The following is a 20,133-nucleotide window of genomic DNA, read 5'->3' as shown; positions in this document are numbered from 1 at the left end:
AACTCTGCTACACAACTCTTATTATTATCATTGAAATATGACCGGTAAGTTTCAAATTAGTCCGGTAAAATAAATTCTGCCTGGACATTTGACCGGCGAGAAAGAATCCTAGCGGAAACCCTGTTTCACACATACTGTAGTCGTGTAGTAAATGACTGGAATAGCATTTAATGCATTGCAAAGGATTTTCACTCTTACAAGTGCACTCCATTCACAATCATTTTCATCTTGAACATTTTTACACGTGCCATTGCCATGCCCGAGCAGGCGGGGGTCAAAGACAGACCAGGAGATGGCGGGAATGCAACACTTAGATGCAAACCAAATAAACTGTGGTTTGAATGAACATTGAGGGGCTGTTTTTGTTCAGTGCCAATGGGCTTGTATTGTTAATAATATTCATTGTCATATTTTTCCCTCACTTAAATCAGAAATGATACTAATTTCATTAAATGATATAATCATCAGTGAGTGATTAGTTTGCTTGCTGTAAAGTGCCTTTTGTAAGACAGGAAAAGCCCTTTCCTGCTTGTACCTGCTCTGATACTGCTTTCTTTTACATTAATGTTACTTGGCATTGAGGTGGAATTTGGCGATACAGATTTCCCCGATCCCCAATGCTTGCCCCCATTCACAGATGACTTCAAGCAGAAACTATTCCTGAACATTCAAGGATAGCCTGCATGATTGAAAGTGTCTTTAGTCAAACCCTGAGCTTTTTAGTTACACAAATGAGTCATCAGAACACCTCAGGGACTTGTGTTGAGAGAAAAGCTTTCATTATTCATTGACACGCTCTGCCATTTTTGCATGCGGAAAGTTAGATGTGTACATTTTTGAAGTAGCCAATACTCTTGCAGGTTGCACTGGGAAACATTGAAGTATTAATGCTCCACTCCTGCCTACTGGTGTGTTGGAGGATTATGTTCTTCCTCTCTGACTTTGACCATTCAGAGTTGTGATAATCCTCTTCCTCCCTGCTCTTTTAGCATTATGTGTATTTTATTTGAACAACTTTAATAGGCCACTGCCCCTATTTCACATGGGTCCTAATTAGATTTAGTAAGTCTACTTGTAGAGCTGTTTATCCTCAATATGCAGTACTCCACTATTTTGACTTTATTAACATCTAACTTTTTAAAAGTCAGGAAGAAAAGTCTGACATGTTTCCTGTTTGTGGCTTTCCAGAATGATCGTGTGCAATCAGGTGATGAAGTTCATTCTGGACCGGATAGACAAGGATGAGAGGCAGGAGGCCAAGAGGAAGAAGAAGGAGGAGGTGGTGGAGGCGAAGAGGAGGTTGGCCAACGCCGGCAAGCTCTCCTCGCTCCTCTACCGCCACAAAGAGAGCCTCAAAATGGAGATCCTGAAAAAGCGGGCACTTCTGGACAAAGAGCTGCAGCTCGAGACACAGGTATGGAGGGACAAATAAGGCGGGAAGAAATCTGTGTCCATTCAAATATCAGACGCTGTATACATTTTCAGGAGGTATAATAAAAGTAGCTAATCGGTTTGAATAATCCATAGAGGTTTACACATTCACAATGCAGTTTCAAAACCTCATCATATAGGTGTGACGAATGCAACTGGAAACACGTTTATTTCTCAAAGCACTCTTTGATCCCTTAGCAGTTTTAAGGCATTATTTGCTCGTGTCACACGGCCAAACTTTGAGAATCAGAAGCAGGTTTATTACCAGGTAGGTTGACGCGTACGAGGAATCTGACTTGGTGTTGTGGTGCATACATAAAATAAAAATTAAAAACTGAGGTAGAAAACTATTTTAAGAAAACTCTAATAACATTAAAAAATATAGTAAGTGATAGCAGTATTTGCTTTGAATAAGGTTGAAATGTAATTGGAATAAAATATGTGCAGTAATACAAAATTAAAGATATTATTGAAATTAGAAATCATTGACAGATTATGCAAGTGTGTGATTATGTAGAATGGTGTTATTTTGTTGCTCCTGTCTTTTTACAGCCTCTTTAGCCATATATTGGAGCCTATAAATGTATTCTCCACCCAGTTTTAACCCCATCTCCCCTGCCATCGCGCTCCACAGGAGGAGCTTAAGAGGGATCTGTTGCGGATCCGCAGGGAGAAGGAGAGGGCTCAGGCTGCAGCTCAGCAGGCCGCCCAGGCCGCAGCTGCACGCAACAAGCATCAACACACGCACGGCATCACATCTCAACACCACCTCACCACCAGCGCCTCCTCCACACACAAAAGAAAACGGGAGGACGAGAGGGAGAATGTGATGTCGGCAAAGTCCAAGAAGAAGAAGATGATCTTGACAACGAGCACCAAGGACAGCAAAAAGGAAATCAAGCTCTACTGCGTCTGCAAAACGCCATACGACGAGTCTAAGTATGAAGATGCTATGCAGAGTTTAAATACTATATTACTATATTACCCAGAGGTAGCCAAGAGGTAGGCACAGTTCAACAACTGTTTGAATTCCCCAAAAAATAACAATGTTATGGCCCATTTGAGCAGTTGAACCAATCCACCGACCTTTGTAATAATTCATTTATTTATTTATTTAATTGAATTTTTTGTATGAATTAAAATACTCAACTTTCATTTCAACTGTAGAAATAAAGTGCCAGTTGTGATTCCTGTCTCACCAAAAGTCACAGCCCCTGCGGTGTTGCCCTCTAATGGTGCAGAAACTATAAGGGGAGATTGATTGAACTTTGCTGACTGCAGCAACAAGTGGAGAGCATTCATTCAGCCTGTGAGCAAGCACTGGCTGTAGAATCAACATTAAGAAGAGGGATTGAATTTCATTCACCGTTCATGATTAAACGACACTTAGGTAGCCGAATACTGAAGCCGAAAAACACCCCCCCTTGCCATTAAAAAAAAAAACGTTTGTATCTTGCATTTTGCTATAAGCATTTTATTTTTTCTAACTTCACACACATGACACAAAAAAAGGCATCACTATTTTACTTATCTATTTGGCCTAATCCATCCTTTAGATGTGGAACCTAATTTTCAACCGACTTTTTTGGTCTATTTATTGACACACTCAATAGTTTGTAGTACTGAGACATTTCTTACATCTTTGTATCCTTTTCTCTCTAAAGGTTTTACATTGGTTGCGACCTGTGCACTAACTGGTATCATGGAGAGTGTGTGGGCATCACGGAGAAGGAGGCCAAGAAGATGGATGACTACATCTGTGTGGAGTGTAAACAGGGACAGCAGACCAGCACGGAGGAGCTGTACTGCATCTGTCAGACGCCCTACGACGAGTCCCAGTGAGTACATGCAGCACTGTGTGTTTGTGCATCTGTGTGTGTTTACGTAGCTCACTCTGCTTCTGTTGGGACATGTGGTCAAATGTGCTTAAAATGCCAAATTGGGTTGAGGCATACAAATATAATATATATATTTTTAAAGGACAAGTAAAGCAAATGCCATAGTGGTTAATACTGTGAGCACTTAAATTGATTATCTTTTTAAATATCAAAAGTAAGGCTTAGAAAAAAAATTAAAAAGAATGTCCTCATTATTATGAATAATTATTTATTTTTAAATCATATACAATAAATAAATCACAACATTTTTAACTTCAAGCTGTGGTTAAAAATTGAGAGTTTTGTAGATGATTATGTGCTGCATAAGTAGAAAGAAATATCCTGCGTTTGAAAGAGATAACTTCAGCTCTTCTAGATTATCCCACATTTGACAGAAACGGTAGTATATTAAATGTAAATTACATACAATCGAGAATAAGTGGTTTTGAAGCAATATTCGGAAGTGTATAACCTACTAAGAGTTTTCCAGCTGTAACTTAGTGCTTAAAATGTGTCACAAGTTAATCTGATCAGAAATCAACACAAAGAATTGTGAAAAGCAGTTATGTGTTTTTGCTTTACTTGATCAATGTTGTTGCTTTGGGGAAAATCACATTCCAAGTCTCTGTTTTGTCAATTTTACATCTCACCATCATCTTTACTATACTAATGTATATTTCTATAAATCACACGACAAATACAATGCAAACATCACAAGTAAAAGTACTGCGTGCCTTCCCAGGTTCTATATCGGGTGTGACCGGTGCCAGAACTGGTACCACGGTCGCTGCGTGGGCATCCTGCAGAGCGAGGCCAACCACATCGACCAGTACGTGTGTCCGAATTGTCAGTCCACAGAGGACGCCATGACGGTCTTCACGCCGCTAACCGACAAGGACTTTGAGGGCCTGCGGAGAATTCTGCGTTCATTACAGGTGAACAGATTTATTGCAGCTGCACAAACACATGCTTTCAATGTACTGTACACTGGGATGTAGCGGTGAAAGAAACGTAGGTACTACAATCAAGCTACATTCCCTTCTCAGGCATCTCTGGTTTAATACTCAACATTAAGAAAACAAGAGTGTTCTGCTATTTTATTTATTAAACACTGGTCAAAGTTAATCCAGTACAGAGGTGGGAAGTAACTTAGTACATTTACTCAGGTACTTTACTTAAGTACAATTTTGAGATACTTGTCTTTTACTTTATGCTACTTTGTACTTCTACTCTACTACAATTCAGTGGTAAATGGTGTACTTTTACTCCACTACATTTATTTAATGCCTTAATAATGTGAAATATAATCGAGTGTTAAATCAGACTTTAGTTCCACCTGGAGTAACTTAATAAACTACCCTGCAGTATACAAAGTCATTCAAACTAGCTGCACCTTTACCAGCTTTGAGAACACTTTCATGATCAATAATAAAAACATATCATATATATTATTCTGAAATGGGCCAATCTGCACAACGACTACTTTCACTTTTTATATTTTACTTTTCTACTTTTACCTGAGTAACATTTTGAAAGCAGGGCTTTTACTTGTAACAGAGTATTCCTACACTCTGGTACTTTCACTTTTATTTAAGTACAAGATCTGAGTACTTCTCCCACCTGCTAGACTGGCTGCCTCCGCTCTGACCTCTCATGTGCTTGTGTGCATATAACTGTGTATTTGTATATGTATGTGCATGATGTGAAAAGTGTGTACTGTGTGTACCTGTATACAAACACATGTGCGTGTATGACAGAGTGGAAACTGAATTTCCCCCTCGGGGGATTAATAAAGGTCCATCTTCTTCGTCTTCACCTCTGACTCTAAAGATACAGTAACTCTCTTCTGCAAACAGAAATAGTAGGTAAACTGAATTTAGAGGAGGTTTACTCTCTACTATATCGCTGTACAGGTAGCTGAAGATGCAGCATGGTAGTTATATTACAATAAATACTTACTCATCGCCCCACTACAGTGTCAGAGCAGCAAACAAATGGGTTCGGCTCCCTGGAGCACTACTTGGACAGCTGCCTGACCTCAGCTTTTTTTTCTAGCTTCCCTTTCTTTTCTCTTCCTTCTCATTCCTCGTTTCCTCTCTGCAGCAGTTTGAGAGAGAGAGCGAGAGAGAGAGCGAGAGAGAGCGAGAGAGAGAGAGAGAGAGAGAGAGCGAGAGAGAGCGAGCGAGAGAGAGCGAGAGAGAGCGAGCGAGAGAGAGCGAGAGAGAGAGCGAGAGAGAGCGAGAGAGAGAGCGAGAGAGAGCGAGCGAGAGAGAGCGAGAGAGAGAGCGAGAGAGAGCGAGAGAGAGAGAGAGCGAGAGAGAGAGAGAGCGAGAGAGAGAGAGAGAGAGAGAGAGAGAGAGAGAGCGAGAGAGAGCGAGAGAGAGAGAGAGAGAGAGAGCGAGAGAGAGAGAGAGAGCGAGAGAGAGAGAGAGAGAGAGAGAGAGAGCGAGAGAATCTGTGTTGACCCACCTGCTTCCAGTGTCATTTTCATGGCGCTGTTTGTTTATTCTTCATTGGTTTCAGCTTTCTCAAGTGTCTTGTCTTTCTCTTTATCTCTGTCTCACGACCCCTCCCTTCTCCGCAGGCTCACAAAATGGCATGGCCGTTCCTGGAGCCAGTGGACCCAAACGACGCCCCGGACTACTACAGGGTTATCAAGGAACCAATGGGTGAGTGGAGGGAATGTGTAAAAGCACACAAACACCAAAGTGAATACAGCAGCTTGATTACTTGAAGTTCCCAGTCAAGACCATTTTAGGTCAACGGCTACTCTGGACACCTTATTGTAGTCTTGATAATAATAATACATTTATTTTGAGGCGCGCCTTTCATAACACCCAAGGACACCTTACAGGGTTACAGATTTACAATTTACATTTACAATTTTACCTTACAAATTAAAACAGTGGATTTAGTGAAGTATCAGCCGGGGTAAGACAAGACAAACAACAGGAAATTGACTACAAAAGGACACAAAAGAAAATGCCAGTTTGAACAGGTGGGTTTTGAATGTTGTTATGGAATCAGACTGTCGGATGTGTAGTGGCAGGGTGTTCCAGAGTCTGGGAGCCGAGCAGCTGAAAGCTCGAGCACCCATGGTTTTGAGGCGATAGCTTGGGACGGTGAGAAGTCCTACGGACGTAGAGCGGAGGGTGCGGGAGGGGGTGTACTCCTGAAGGAGGTCAGAGATGTAGATGGGGGCAAGGTTATGGACAGCTTTGTATATGAGTAGAATGTTTTAGTAGTCAATACGGTAGCGTACAGGAAGCCAGTGGAGCTGAGTGAGAATGGGGGGGGATGTGGTCGGATGAGTTGGTGCGGGTGATGATCCGGGCAGCAGAGTTCTGGATTATTTGCAGTCTATTGAGGAGCTTGATGGGAAGGCCAGTCAGAAGTGCATTGCAGTAATCAATCCGGGATGTGACGAATGGGTGGACCAGGATTTCAGTGCTGGGTTGGGACAGAGATGAGCGGAGTCTGCCATTGCCATTGATGCCATTGAACGCATGTATTTGTTTGCATAATGAGCATACGAAATGTTCCTCACACTGCACTCTCCTATAGCATCAAAGGAATATCACTGACCCACTGAGGAAAAACTAAAAACTCTATGCAAAACTGAAGTGCCATACAACTGTTGCATATTTCAGCATGTTTTTTTGCCAGGGATGTCATTGCTATAGGTTAATGTAGTTGTTTTACTTTTGCTATAAACTAGCTTGTTGGTATCTATGGGGAAACTAAAGACATAGTTGTAAGCCATCAAACTGTTGAGTGGCACATTGAAAATAATTCCCGAAGGTGGGGTTAGGGAGCAGTGCTGCTTTAACTGTTGGCCTCTATTTCAGACACAATATAATCGAAGTATTAAAAGGAAGACGTGGTCTACTCTGCTCTATATTCTCTGCATTCTGAACTCTACAAAGTCAAGTGTCTTTTGTAGATTAGTTCTCTAACAATTTTAAGGTTCATATTTTCTAATGTTGCACTTTGTGGCTCTGTAATGTAGGAAAATATAAAGATAATGACTCATGATTCAGCAGATTACCAAAACTGGGATTGTGGGAAATCCCTATTTGGAAGATGAAATAGCCTCAGTATTGCTTTTTCATTACCTAATTGCTTTAGGTTACTGGAACCGACCTCCAGCCTGTGTATCTCTAACGCTGAAACCCCGCCTCCAGGAGGAAGCCCTCCAACTCAGATCAAACTGGCCATGTAAATGGTGACTTGCGTCAGCAGGGCCTTTTTGAACTTCCACATAAACAAACCGTTAATGAGCTGCTCGGGGTCTGCCGGCTCCCCGTGGAAAGGGAGCAGCCCCACACTTAGCTTCTGTTGGCCCGGCCTGGAAACTTCAGTGTAGCTGCAGTTGGTAGTTTTTGGAGAGTTTGAGATCAAATCTGATGACAGAGAAGAAGGGGGTCTTTGATATTGACCATGAGGGTTGGCCAGCTGGGTGGGGGTTAAGGAGGTTAAGAGTGGGATATGTTTGTTTAAAAGGCAGCCCCACGGACACCGTGCAGAGCAAACCACGGGCAGGAACAGCGGATTATATGAAGCCCGGGCTGTTTGCTTCCTCTCTATCTTATTTGTTTATTTACAGTTTGATTTAACCTGGTTCATGACACTGAAGTCTCCTTTTCAGCAAGACCCCGACTTGGATGCGCTAAGTTGACACTCGGATAATGAAGATCTGCTCAGTAATGACGGATCGGTCGGATCTCAGTAGCTGATCAAGGCAGCTGAATAGATGGAGGTTAAAACCGGCAGATGTCTGGGATTTTTGCTGTCATATAAAATGATAAACTGCTCCCAGGAAACATATTTGAATGTCTGTCAAACACATGCCACAAAAGCAGTAATTACTTTGAAGCAGGCATGCTGATTTGTTGAACAAGTCCATTACAAAAGTCAGATAATAATCTTTTGTTTGCGCGTATTGTGGTGTTTGTTCCTGGCAAGAGTTTGCAATTAGAATGAGTAGGGTTTTTTTAATAGATTTTTTTTCACATACTACACATACAATCTTCAACCAAAATCATTTTTCAAATTCCATTTTCTTAGACCTTTCAACCATGGAGGAGAAGATACAGAAGCGAAAGTACGTGAAGCTGACGGAGTTTGTAGCAGACATGACCAAAATCTTCGACAACTGCCGTTACTACAACCCCAGCGACTCGCCCTTCTACCAGTGTGCAGAGGTTCTGGAGACCTTCTTCGTCCAGAAGCTCAAAGGGTTCAAAGCCAGCAGGTAAGACGGGGATAGTAATGATGATGAGCGGTGATAAAGAAACTCAAAAATGTCAGCGGTTGACTTTAATATAAAGGGAGGCAGTGTAAGCCCACGGGTCAGAGAATAAAGTGGAGCCTCATTAGCAGCACCAGCTGTGCTGCTGCAGAGCTAACTCTGACCTTCATGGAGGTTGGGTGGATACACACTTTCTCCAAAGAGAGCAATAAAAAGTGTCAGATGCTAGTTTATTGATTCCTTCTTCTCTTTGATTTCCTCGGACACCATCTTGTGCTTCCTCTAAACATCTCTGTTTTGGTTCATGACTGAATGCAGCATGCTCTGTTGGCACCACTTGGCATTAAACACTGACACTGATTCAGAAACACAGTAACATTTCAAGAATGAAAGATATACGATATACTTCTATTTTAAAAGCCTGCCTGACTTGTTTAGCGCTCTGCACGTGATGCATGCCTTTCCCTACCCTCCCTACCTTATTATCTTACAGTATAAGCTTTCATTCACACCCTTGATCCTCTTCAGTATCATGTTCGCTGTGTTTTCATTCGGCCTCCGGTCAGCTGATTTTCCACCCATAATAACATATCTGCTTCAGCTTTCATCATCAAATGTGAACTTTCTCCACTGCCCTCGCTGTGTGATGTGATTGCTGTAGGTGGATGCACACTGCAAGTTTTTAGCATCAGGTTTATTTATATTTACATACAAAACGTTTCATTAATATGCCTTGCTGTTCTTTAAAATAGTTAACACTCTGATAAGGTCGATTGTTGTGGTTTGCATCCATCTGTGTGCCTTATCTGGTGATGTGCTGTGCTTCACCCGCCTGTATTTACACCATCCATTCCCTCTCTCTCTCTCTCTCTCTCTCTCTCTCTTTTGCAGATTGTGATGTCACTCCTGGGTGCCGGGGTCACTCTTAAAACAAACAAAACAATAATTTGTTATCCTGGACATTGCTGTTTTTATTTGTTTAAAACAGCGTTCAAATCTTTGTAAGAAACGGATATATCGACTGTAGATGTGATCCTATTTTTAGAAGAAAAAAAAAAAAGTGTCTACTGCCTAATAATGGCAGCCATGTTGGTAACATAAAGCATTCAAGGGAACATTTATTTTTTTACAATTCTTGCAACAGATGATCAGTATTTTGTTTGTTTGAGTGGGATATAAGACAAAATATGAAGTTTGTCATTCTCTTTCTTGAGATTCAGTTTTGAAAAAAACACAAAGCTATTGATTTTGATTGTGACATCAGTTCCACACACAGATAACTTATCTTTTAATTTGACACGACTGTTTATAGTATTGGTCATAACACGCTGCAGCAGAACACTTTTACCTCATTTCTTAGCTGAGAATTTTTAAAAACATGCAACAGTTTCTTTCTTAGGTTCTTTTATTGGCTGTGTATAATGTTATTTTATGTGCATATTATATCTTTTTGTGAAGGACTATTCTTATGTTCTAAAGGAAATAATGGTAGGATCTGTAAAGATAGATTCGAGAAAAACAAGGTTTAGCTTCCCTGTTCAAAATATGGCAAGCTTGACGGTCTCCAGTTAAAACAAAAAGTCCTTGTTCACACACTGTTGGGCCGACATCACAAACACTTCGATAACATTTCACCAACATGGCTGCTTGGTCCATGTCAAAGTGTTTGACCCACTGGCATCCAATTCATGTTTTGTTTGTTTTTAGTTTTTTTGTATTTCCCCTAGTGCATATTTTTGTCATATTGTAAAGCTTTTAATAAAAAAAAAAGGAAACACCAATAAGTTTTCCAACAGTGTTCTTCCTCCTCTCTTTGCCTGTCTCTGTAGGTCTCATAACAACAAACTACAATCAGCAGCTTCTTAGCTCTCTCCTAAAATTCAAGTGTCAAAAAAGACAAGCCTTGTGGTTTCCTCGTAATGATTAAGCCCGTTGGTCGAAGTTGGGCTGCATCTGAACCGGAGCCCTCTCTGGAGGAGAGCACGCTCCCTGTGGAAAATCTGCTCGCACTGGTGTCATAGCGCCCAACCTCCAACACCTCCACTAAGAGGAGAGAGAAGCCCCTTTTCATCCATTGGGACAAAATGGCAGAGAAGAACCACCTTCAGACGGGGGGGAACGGTGTCCGCCCGCTTCATCCCAACCAGCCACTCCTACCAGAGCATCCCAAACTCCAGATGGGGAACGCAGATACTGCTGACGTGTGGGCTGGTGGGATGTTCAGGGGCACATCCGGCAGCAGCAGACTACTTCTGTAGCTGATCACTATTTGTACGTATCCTATAAAGCAAAGTGTCAGTGTGGATCTTTCCTCCTAGAGATGCTACTTTTATTTTATCCTGTCACACTTTCAATGATGTGTTTCATTGTGTGAAATCCCATTGAAGCCTAGTCCCTGCCTCAAGTGGAAATGTTCATGAGTTCAAAATGAAAACCCCCAGTTTATGCTTCACACATGTACAGTACCTCGGAGTTCATTCTTCTCAGATTGAACACCTCTTTATGGTCGAAAGCAGCATTTCATTGGTTGTCACACTTGATACCCCACTGGAGAAAAAAAGAACCAAATCAGTTTTTACAAGGGTTTTCATAATGGCGTTTTAGAGCCCTTGTAGGGTTGGATGTTCAATGCTGGTGCACCTGCTCACCAACGTGTGTATGAGGCATTTCCGGCTTACTGAAGCATCCGAGGTGTAATAAGGTTTATCCAACCTTGCACAGTGACGCAATGTAGTAACTTGGAGAAAAAAATGTGACGTCTCGTTAATTTGAGACTTTACTCTCCTCCCCGAGCTCCGTAATACATTTTCCGTTTGACTGCAATGGCCCTCTAATGCAGTCTTAGTTTTCAAATGCTCGTTGTGCAGCAAATCTCAGGTGCACCGTTTCCTTCCACCTACACCCAGTTATATTGGCTATCCTCCGTTGTGAAGCTCTGCATGAAACCCCATTTGTAACCGAAGTTAGATATGTAAAAAAAATAGTCAACGTGACATTTTCTGTTGGATTAGCATCACCACATACAGGCGGCAGTTGACAGCACTTCCTGGAGTTAATTAAGGGGTCTTCGCTTCGTCTGAGGGCTGCCATGTTAATATTCAGAGGGTAACAACCAGAACAGGCCATCTCATCCCACCACATCCTGCGACCTTTTACCATGTTGTGTTCTTCTTTAAAGCAAGTGAAGAATGTTAACTAGCTCTGTGCTCCATTAAACGTGACCCTTTATGAAGGAAGTCAATGACATGAAGAGAGGAGAATGTTGGGGCTTCAGGGAAGGTCAAACATGAACAAGACTTAACTAACCCACATGTCCCTGCCTCCAAAAGCTCTGTTTGTCAATGGCAGTCTGTTAGTTTCTCCTTATCTATCGGCCACTTCTTCCAACATATTTCATTGAAGTTGACAGGTTGGCTCACATGTCTCTCAACTCGCCCTCAAAGCATGGTTAAGTAATTGGATAATGGACTTTTCCACTCAGCATCAACTCAGTTATGTTGCGGTCTGCGGCAGCATGTCTGGGAGTAAACTTTGAGTGGGGACTGGGGAGTCTTTGTACCGTGGGGTTTGTATGAACATTTTATAGCTGCATTTTTATCATATATTTGGGAACATTTTTGTAATCTGTGATTATCAGTTTTGTAGGAGGGGAGCAGTCACAAGACACACTTGTATTTAAGTTGTTGAAAACAGTATAAAATGAAGTACATTTCAGATTCAATCAGTTTTTTGCAGAGTTGAGAGATAATGTTGCTTCTGTCTCCTTTACTGTTTGTGTCTTTTTACACAAATGTCCGTCTCTTTGTAATCTTATGAAGATGTGTTTCATCCACTGTTTGTGATCTCTATTGTATATTATGGTTGTTCAAATATGTAGAGATGACAGATTTTTCGAGCAGTAGAAACTTTTATTTTTCACTCTTTGAACCAGCAACTAAGCCCGCCTGTATATTTTTCCTGTCTATTTTTTCTCTCTAATTGAAGTGAATTCTACATTTTAGGTGAGATTCCCCCTTATATTACAATTGCTGCATATTGTGAGCATAAAGGTTTTGAACGGGGCAAAGTGACACAGTTAACTCTTGTACAAAGTTTTTCTTCTTTTTGTAAGAAAACAACCAGTTCAACATAACTTCTATATTGACATTGCATTTCTTGTATTATTTATTCATATCAATGAAAAGTTCTCCGTTTTTTTTTAGTAATGTTGAGGAAATGTAACGGCAGATAAAAAGTACTCTGTTTTTAACTGATTGTGGCAACTCTGAAGAGATTCTCTTTTGTACTTGATAGGACATTTCATCCTAGATAATAAAGTAATGTTTTTGACACCGGCTTTCAAAAGATTTGTGTTTTTCTTTCAATGTCTCTTAGCAGTCTTAACTTGTCATACCGGCCTATTCAAGTGAGTTTCTGTATTACTATAAGCTGTTATTTCTTGCTTTATGACTATGGACATAACAGACATCAAAACATAAATAGGAAATTGCATAATTCTAGTCAAGCCGTCCCTTTTTGTCTCTGTCGCTATTGTTTCTTCTCAACTCTACAACTGTCTTATTATAAACAAACTACCCCCAAAATATTACTTTTAATTTGCCCTGGAGGAAGCATATAAAAGGCAAACTCCTGAGTTCAAATATAGTTTCAAGGCTTTGTTAAATATACATACTTAATCACGTAAAGACAAACAAATGACTGTTACATTAAAAATGCAGAGAAAATGGGAGAAACCGGGTTCAGTTAGGACGCTTCCCCCCGGGGGGCCCTTAGTGAGTTGATCCATACACGGTAATTCCATCCCTTTTTAACTGTTTTCACTTATCTAGAGCTTTGACAGAAAAGTGTTTGTACAAAGATAAAGTCATGACCTCCAACGCACTCATACAAACTCATCCTGTGATCAAATTACCGACATGATACTTAAAAGCCCCCTCCCAGGTTGACCTTTCACTCTTCTCCAACACCCCCCCCCCCCCCCTCCTCCTCTTTACTCCCCACTCAAACCGCTAAATGGATCCAGAGTCTCATGGACGCTGCGAGCACCGCAGATGGCCACAAGCCCCGAGTGGTTTCAATCCACCAGCCTCACCTCTTTCCATCACTCCCCCTTGTGGCTTGGGGGCTATCAAACAGGAAGCCACTTAGAGATATTCCCACCTCCCTCTCTCTTCTCTCCCTCCTCCTCCTTTACATCCTCTGCGATGAGGAATGTCCTCCCGCTGCGATAGTAGCCAAGATGTGGAGCAGGCTCCTGTTTCCTGCCCGCCTGCATCTGTTCCCTCCAGCGCTGATCCCAGATAGAGGCTTCCTCGAGCCTGGGAACGCCAGGCCGAGCTGACAGACGTACAGAGGGGGAGAAAAGAGGCTTAGCCCTGCCTGCCTCCATGTCCAAGTTCCCAAGTACGTCTCTCTTCCCGGAGGCCAGACAGAGACCATGGTTGTTAAACTCCAATTAGAGTGTCTTACTTTTTAGGGGCTACTTCCCATGCAATCACTGGGAATGTGGATCAATGTGTAGGTCAGTAGGCAGATGTATGTGATAAGAGTGGATTGATTTAAAGACAAATAAAATCCTCACAGGGTCATTGAATACAAAACAAATACACATTTTTATTGGGTTGATGTATAATAAAGTCATATAAGCGTTCAGTGCAAGTTTTTCCTTTCATGACGTACTACAATCAAGCCAGGGTTTTCTGATTAAATTAGAAGCTTCAGAAAGTCAACATCCTTTCACTTTGTCATTTTAGATTACCATCTTTTTCTCCTCCACCTTCCCCCCCTCGTCTCTCTCTTTCTCTGATTCTTCCCAAATACTTTAAATACCCCCTTTTGAGCTTTGGCCCTCCCAGAGGAGGTCGTGTTTGTGTGTAAGCAAGAAAACAAAAGCCATCCCAAAGAGGAGCTGTGAAGGAGGCACTTTTCCAAGTCATGTGTCCAGGTGCGGAGAGGATCAGATTCCTGTGATTAGATTTATGGCTTAGTCCCTACAACCACACACCCCTCCTCATTCAGCAAGGCCCCTTTTGATGTCCCAGGCTACTCAGGCAGATATTTCATCGTGGACACATAATTAAAGTAAGAAAAATAAGCTGCTCTCATGACAAGCAAAGGTCCTGTGTTCTCTCCCTTTCGCCTCCCTCCTCCTCCTCCTCCTCCTCTGGGGGTTGTTGCTGCTTTTCTTAGGCCCTTCATCCCCTCGCTTTGGTCCGTATAACAATAATAGTGCATTTCCTGCTTAACAATAACAACCACAGTGACAACATGCAAGGGATTGAGTGATAGAAAACAATACTATTCGGTGCAATACGAAATGTCCAATGATAAGAAGTGTAGAAGTCTCATTGATTTCTCAAAGGGATCAACATGATTAAAATGTTGTATTTGTACAATGTGATTTACAAGTACAACATTTTAATTAGTATGTTCTCAGCTACTGCCATTATTTTGGAAAGCCAGTCTGTTTGTTATGTAAAATACCTTTCTGTTCAGGATCATGTAACAGCTCTCTGGGTTTTCAATTGTTAGATATGGATTTGGACAAATGCATTTTTGTATGTGCTATGAAGAGAATAAAGAAGCTAGATCTGTGTATCTCCCAGAACACATATTGACTTGTTAAACACGTGTTAATCAAAAACACCAGGATTTTCTCTATAAACTGATTTTCAATGAGCCGAATTTTTCTTTAAAAGCCGACTAATTTAATCGTTTTTGAAATTCAGGGACTTCATGAACCAGCCATGAATGAATGAATGAGGAGTTTGAGTGGAGTTGTTTCTATCAGTACTTCAGGAAAGTAACAGAAAAAAATATATGAACAATTGCCTTTGAAGATAAATCCATGCCTTCCGCAAAATGTCTTCTTCTGTCTTGCACAATACTGAGGGGTGGGTTATGGTCAGTTCAGGTCAGCTGCATTGTCTCTTCCCCTGCAGCAGGGGGCCACAGTCCCATCGCTGGTTCACCTACACTTGGAGCGGGTGGCCTCCAGAGCTTTCTGGTGCCTCCGTTTGTTGAATCTCTTGATGTAGTTGTTGCTTCGCAGGAGGCCGTCTCCAGGCTTCAGTTTACTGCCCAGTAAGTTCAGGAGGTCACTGGGAAGATGGCGCCTCCGGTGGTAGATCTGGCCCATTATGATGTACCTAGTCCCTGGGGAACAATCAGAGGGACAATGTTGAAATGACACGGAGAAAGAGTACAGTTGAGCAGAGATCAATTTTCAAGGGTGCACTAAAAAACTGGATGTCTTTGTCTGATCTCAGGGAAACAGAATGTTCGCATGAGAATATTTGTATGGACCTTGTTATTGAATGTCTTTGTCTTGACGCTTGTACATATGTCCCATAATTTTCAGAGTTTCATTCAAAGGACATTTTATATTCTTTGATAAACCACTGAAAGGAATAACAGCCACTTTGTTTGGTACACTTCTACAGCTTGTATATATCTCATCCGATCCTTTTGTTTCATGAGGATTTAGAGTTTTCCTGCTACACTCACCTAGTTTGATGTCAGGGCAGGGCTTGCTGCACTTGTAAGTGTCCAGGACCAGAAGGCGGACTTTGAAGAAGAAGCTGTCTGGCGTCACATAGAGACGATTCATTTTGTAGAAGCCATCACTGCCCACCATCAGTGTTACGAGGCGTACTCCTTTACGCAACACATCGATGTCGTGAACTATCCCATTCACAGCTGTTAAAGGGACATGAAATAAACACCAAGATTTAACGTGTTAGTTGATTTTTGTTTATTGTACATGATTTAGGGTGATCAACCTTCACAATCCCTAGCCCAAAATGTCAAACTGTTCCTTTAAACAGTTTCTTATAGTCTCAAAAAGTGTAGCTGCTACAGCTATATACAGTATCAAACTTACATGTGTAAGCAGTAGAAATCAGAGGTGTGGAAGTCACAAGACTTGGACTCAAGTCAGACCCGAGTCACACATTTGATGAATTTAGACTCCACAAAAAGATTTCGATAACACTTGTGAATCGTGCCTTCACTTAGACCTGAGCCTTTTCACTTAAATACTTTATACTCTCCACCATTTCCAAAGACAAACAAATTGTTGAATGGATGAAGAGCGAGTTATGACTTGTTGAGAACTTGACACTTAAAGTTCAAGACTTGGGACTGTTGTGCAATGACTTGAAACATATTATTTGACCAAATTATATACGTACGTACCAATAAATTCCAAAACATTGAACTTTATTTTAATCAATACTTCTTAGGCTATTCCTATGTTTTTTTTTAACCTTTGACAAACTCTATCTTTGTGTCTCGCTGGGTACATACCAAACTCACTGTAGCAGTAATACTCTCTCTCGTCCTTCTCCTTCCTGCACTCGCTCATGCAGAAGGCATCATGTGGGAAGTCAGACTCTGTGGAGAGGAAGACAAGCAGATGACAGGATGGATGGATGAGGAAAAGAAAGAGGGACTGTCTGCTGCTATGCCTGTTCGGAGCCAGACTCTCATTCCAGCGTCATTAGAAAAGGACATGGTTGTCATTACAAAACCCAGGTGTCGCATTCCTGCGCATGGGACTGCAGGAGGCGGTGTGTGTGATGGGATTACATCCGTGTGGCATTTTCCATTTTAATTACAACATCAGGGGCCTTCTTAGTTGCTTTACATCAGTTTTCATTACAACCTCGCTGCACACAAAGGGAAACACTGACAGCCAGATGTGACGGAGGTGGTTGTAATTAGTGGTGGGGGTGTGGAAGGGTAAAAACCATCACTGTCATTATCACACTCTGAGTGAACTCTATGACCTCTACGTGTTAGTGTGTACAATATCACCATGACTGACTTATTTCCACTGAAGTTGAAACAAATGTATATATTTATCATATCTTTTTCGGGTATTTTGTAGCCTTTTCTTTGTCCTCTTTGTAATCGTCTATTAACTTTGCTGGAAACACATATTTTATTCGAACAAATCTAAATGGAACTGTTTACCTTCAGTGACTAATACTAAAACATTTTTCTAGGTACGAGTCATAGTTATTACTGGTTTTAAATACTATGACATTGACCATCAGAGATTTTTTCCAGAAGGATAAACTCCTGAATAATTTCAATCATTAGAACTAGGCCATCCTAAAAGGTGAGTTTGAAAATAATACAGCTTAGGCATAAAACAAAAATAAGATTAAAAGGAATATGCCCTCAACTAAATAAATTCTTGGTCAACTAACACTCAAACGATTTTGCAGACTAATCGATTATTCGACTTAATCAACAGATGCGTAAAACTGAGTTCCTCCACAACGAATCATGCAAAAGCACCACTTTAAATCTTGTGTTCACCAGAGATGGGCTCAAAGGTTTTTGGAAATAAGTCAGCTAAAGGATGAATAAAGCACAAAAAAACTTGACCAATCCAAGTCAAGATATGAGCGATTCATTGACTTGAAGAGGTCAGCCTTAAATCCTCCCTTACCTCTCCTCAGGATGTCGAAATGGTAGAGCAGGCTGGAGGAGGAGCGCCGGTTGAAGGCGACAGGCGGGCGGCTGTTGTTCCGGGCAGATGCACCGATACCGGACTGGTAGAGGCTGGACTTCCCTGGCCGGTTCTCCTCTTGGTCCAGCCGTCTATTGGGGGGATCTCTGCGTGGAGAAGGGGCCGGTTGGTGCGGCTGAACCTGGGGTGGTGTGTGAGGTGGACCCCTGGGCCTGGTGTTGGGGTTTCCCTCTGTTTCACTCTGCTGGGGAGGGTTGGTGTTGGACTGGGAGTCCTGGGAGATTTTCTGCACAGTGCGGTTTGTGGCAGCAGCAGCAGCTCCTGTCAGCTGGGTTTTGGGAAGCAGACCAGAAACTTCTCCTCTGGTTTTCTCACTGTTGTGCTCCACCAGACGGTCGCTCTTTGGGCCCTTTTTGCTCTTGTTGTGGGGGCCGCGGGGGATGGGAGCGAGGTCAGTGTACTTTGGCCACACAGCAGAGGGAAGAGGATGGAGGGTGAATTTGGACTCACTGGTTTTGCTGCTCTTCTCTAGAAGCTCATTGATTGGCAGGGAGGGCTCTTTGACCAACATCCGGGTCTGGTTGATCTGAGCCGGATCCACAAAGCTGGTCTGACGTTTTTCTATCAGGGTGTACAGCTCTGGGTCGACACAAACAGAACGTTCAGTTAGAAATGTCATTCAAGTTGCTTTATGATAATGTTATATATATAAAAGCCACTGTGCTCCTGCAGTAACCTCCAACAATATGGATTCATTTCATTTGCAAAACTGTTCCTTGATACTTTGAATATTTAATGGTTTAGGGTCTTTCCTAAGCTTGATTAATTCATACACATATTTATGTTAGTACATTATCATGTTTATCAGTTGGATTCATTGTAAGAATTTGACATTTTGCTCCAGAGAATAACACTGATTGAGGTTTTTAAAGGGTTGGTAGGGTGTAAATGTCTTCACAAATTGATAAAAATGTACAGCTCAGATTTGAATGTTTTCTTTTTTAAATGAACCAAATACCAAAAAGTCCACAATCTATCAAAGTTATGAAACTATTACTCACTTAGCATTTTATATAAATATATTATGATGTTTTGAGATGTAATATTTCAATATTCAGACAAATTTGCCTGGGATTATTGCTGCTTTTCCTAGTTTTTTTGTTGACAACTGATGTAATGGACGTTAGATCTTAAGCCACACATTTCCACAGTTTTGAACAGTAAACAATTAGCATGCTGCTGTGAAATGTTAAGACTATTAGCTATAATTTTAAAAGAAGGCAGTATCTAAGGCAACCATTGATGGTGTGTAGGCAGATGAAAATCATGTTTCCCTGAATAAATAAAAATGTAAAACTAATACAAAAACAATAAAATAAAAGTACACTCACCATTGACATCATGCTCCTCTGTCTTGTAAAGAGGAAACCCCAGGAACAAGAGAAACAGAATAATCCTGCCTGTCATTGTAGATGTTCAGTGGACACACGTTCAGCTCTGCAGCAGAGAGGGAGTCCTGGGGCTTTATACCGCTGCTCAGGAATGAGATGGGATGGGGTGCAAAGGGAGATGGAGGTGGGGCGTCCCTAGCACAGAAGTAAACACTTCGACGACATGACACTCCTTTCATTCATAAATGGATTTGAAAAAGGTGCAAATTGTTGTTTATACTATAAGAGGGGAATTGTGACCTGGATTAGTTGTTTACCAAGTTTATTTATATATAAAATATAACTAGGTTCACCTCTTGATCTCTGGTGTTCAACAGGTTGTTTAAAATCGTATTGATGGCATTTTGGTGGCTAGCATGAAATATGTAGTTATTCACGAGTCACGACCCGTCATAGCAACTTCTTTAACATTAGCCAGCCTTGATGCAACGTGGTGGAGGTGGACCTGAGTGCATTTCATATCAATGAGTCTTCACTGCTCTCTGGTGCTCACAGAGAGGGACTGCAGCACATCAATGCATTAGCATAATTGGGAATTTACTTTCTAAATATAGTACACCAAACTAAAACAATCTGATAAGAACTCAAATAGGCTTATATTGCATGTATATTGCTCTTTAGAAGTCATAATTTATAATTAGA

The 20,133-nt window shown here is 41.4% G+C and overlaps 2 protein-coding genes across 2 annotated transcripts in view; one reads left to right on the top strand and one right to left on the bottom strand.

Annotated features, from left to right (window-relative positions):
- LOC117452720 (nucleosome-remodeling factor subunit BPTF-like) overlaps positions 1-12,895 on the top strand; it is a 47,925-nt gene extending 35,030 nt beyond the window's left edge. The window contains exons 28-35 of the mRNA XM_034091457.1: positions 990-997; positions 1,189-1,414; positions 2,066-2,370; positions 3,096-3,269; positions 4,051-4,243; positions 5,893-5,977; positions 8,376-8,562; positions 10,389-12,895. Coding sequence (XP_033947348.1) covers positions 990-997; positions 1,189-1,414; positions 2,066-2,370; positions 3,096-3,269; positions 4,051-4,243; positions 5,893-5,977; positions 8,376-8,562; positions 10,389-10,425 — 1,215 coding nt within the window. The 3' untranslated portion in view covers positions 10,426-12,895. The remainder of the gene's footprint in view (positions 1-989; positions 998-1,188; positions 1,415-2,065; positions 2,371-3,095; positions 3,270-4,050; positions 4,244-5,892; positions 5,978-8,375; positions 8,563-10,388) is intronic.
- A 1,257-nt stretch (positions 12,896-14,152) lies between these two features.
- LOC117454153 (UPF0450 protein C17orf58 homolog) lies at positions 14,153-19,529 on the bottom strand. Its single transcript, XM_034093266.1, has 5 exons — positions 19,432-19,529; positions 18,020-18,679; positions 16,867-16,953; positions 16,066-16,257; positions 14,153-15,714 (listed from the first exon to the last, which is right to left on the bottom strand). The coding sequence occupies exons 1-5, from the start codon at positions 19,505-19,507 to the stop codon at positions 15,527-15,529; spliced, it is 1,203 nt and encodes a 400-aa protein (XP_033949157.1). The 5' UTR covers positions 19,508-19,529; the 3' UTR covers positions 14,153-15,526.
- Between the last annotated feature and the right edge of the window lie 604 nt (positions 19,530-20,133).

Source organism: Pseudochaenichthys georgianus, chromosome 1 (assembly GCF_902827115.2).
Source record: "Pseudochaenichthys georgianus chromosome 1, fPseGeo1.2, whole genome shotgun sequence".
Lineage (NCBI taxonomy): Eukaryota > Metazoa > Chordata > Actinopteri > Perciformes > Channichthyidae > Pseudochaenichthys > Pseudochaenichthys georgianus.
The sequence above is the reverse complement of the archived record's forward strand: the minus strand, read 5'-3'. Positions and strand labels throughout refer to the sequence as shown.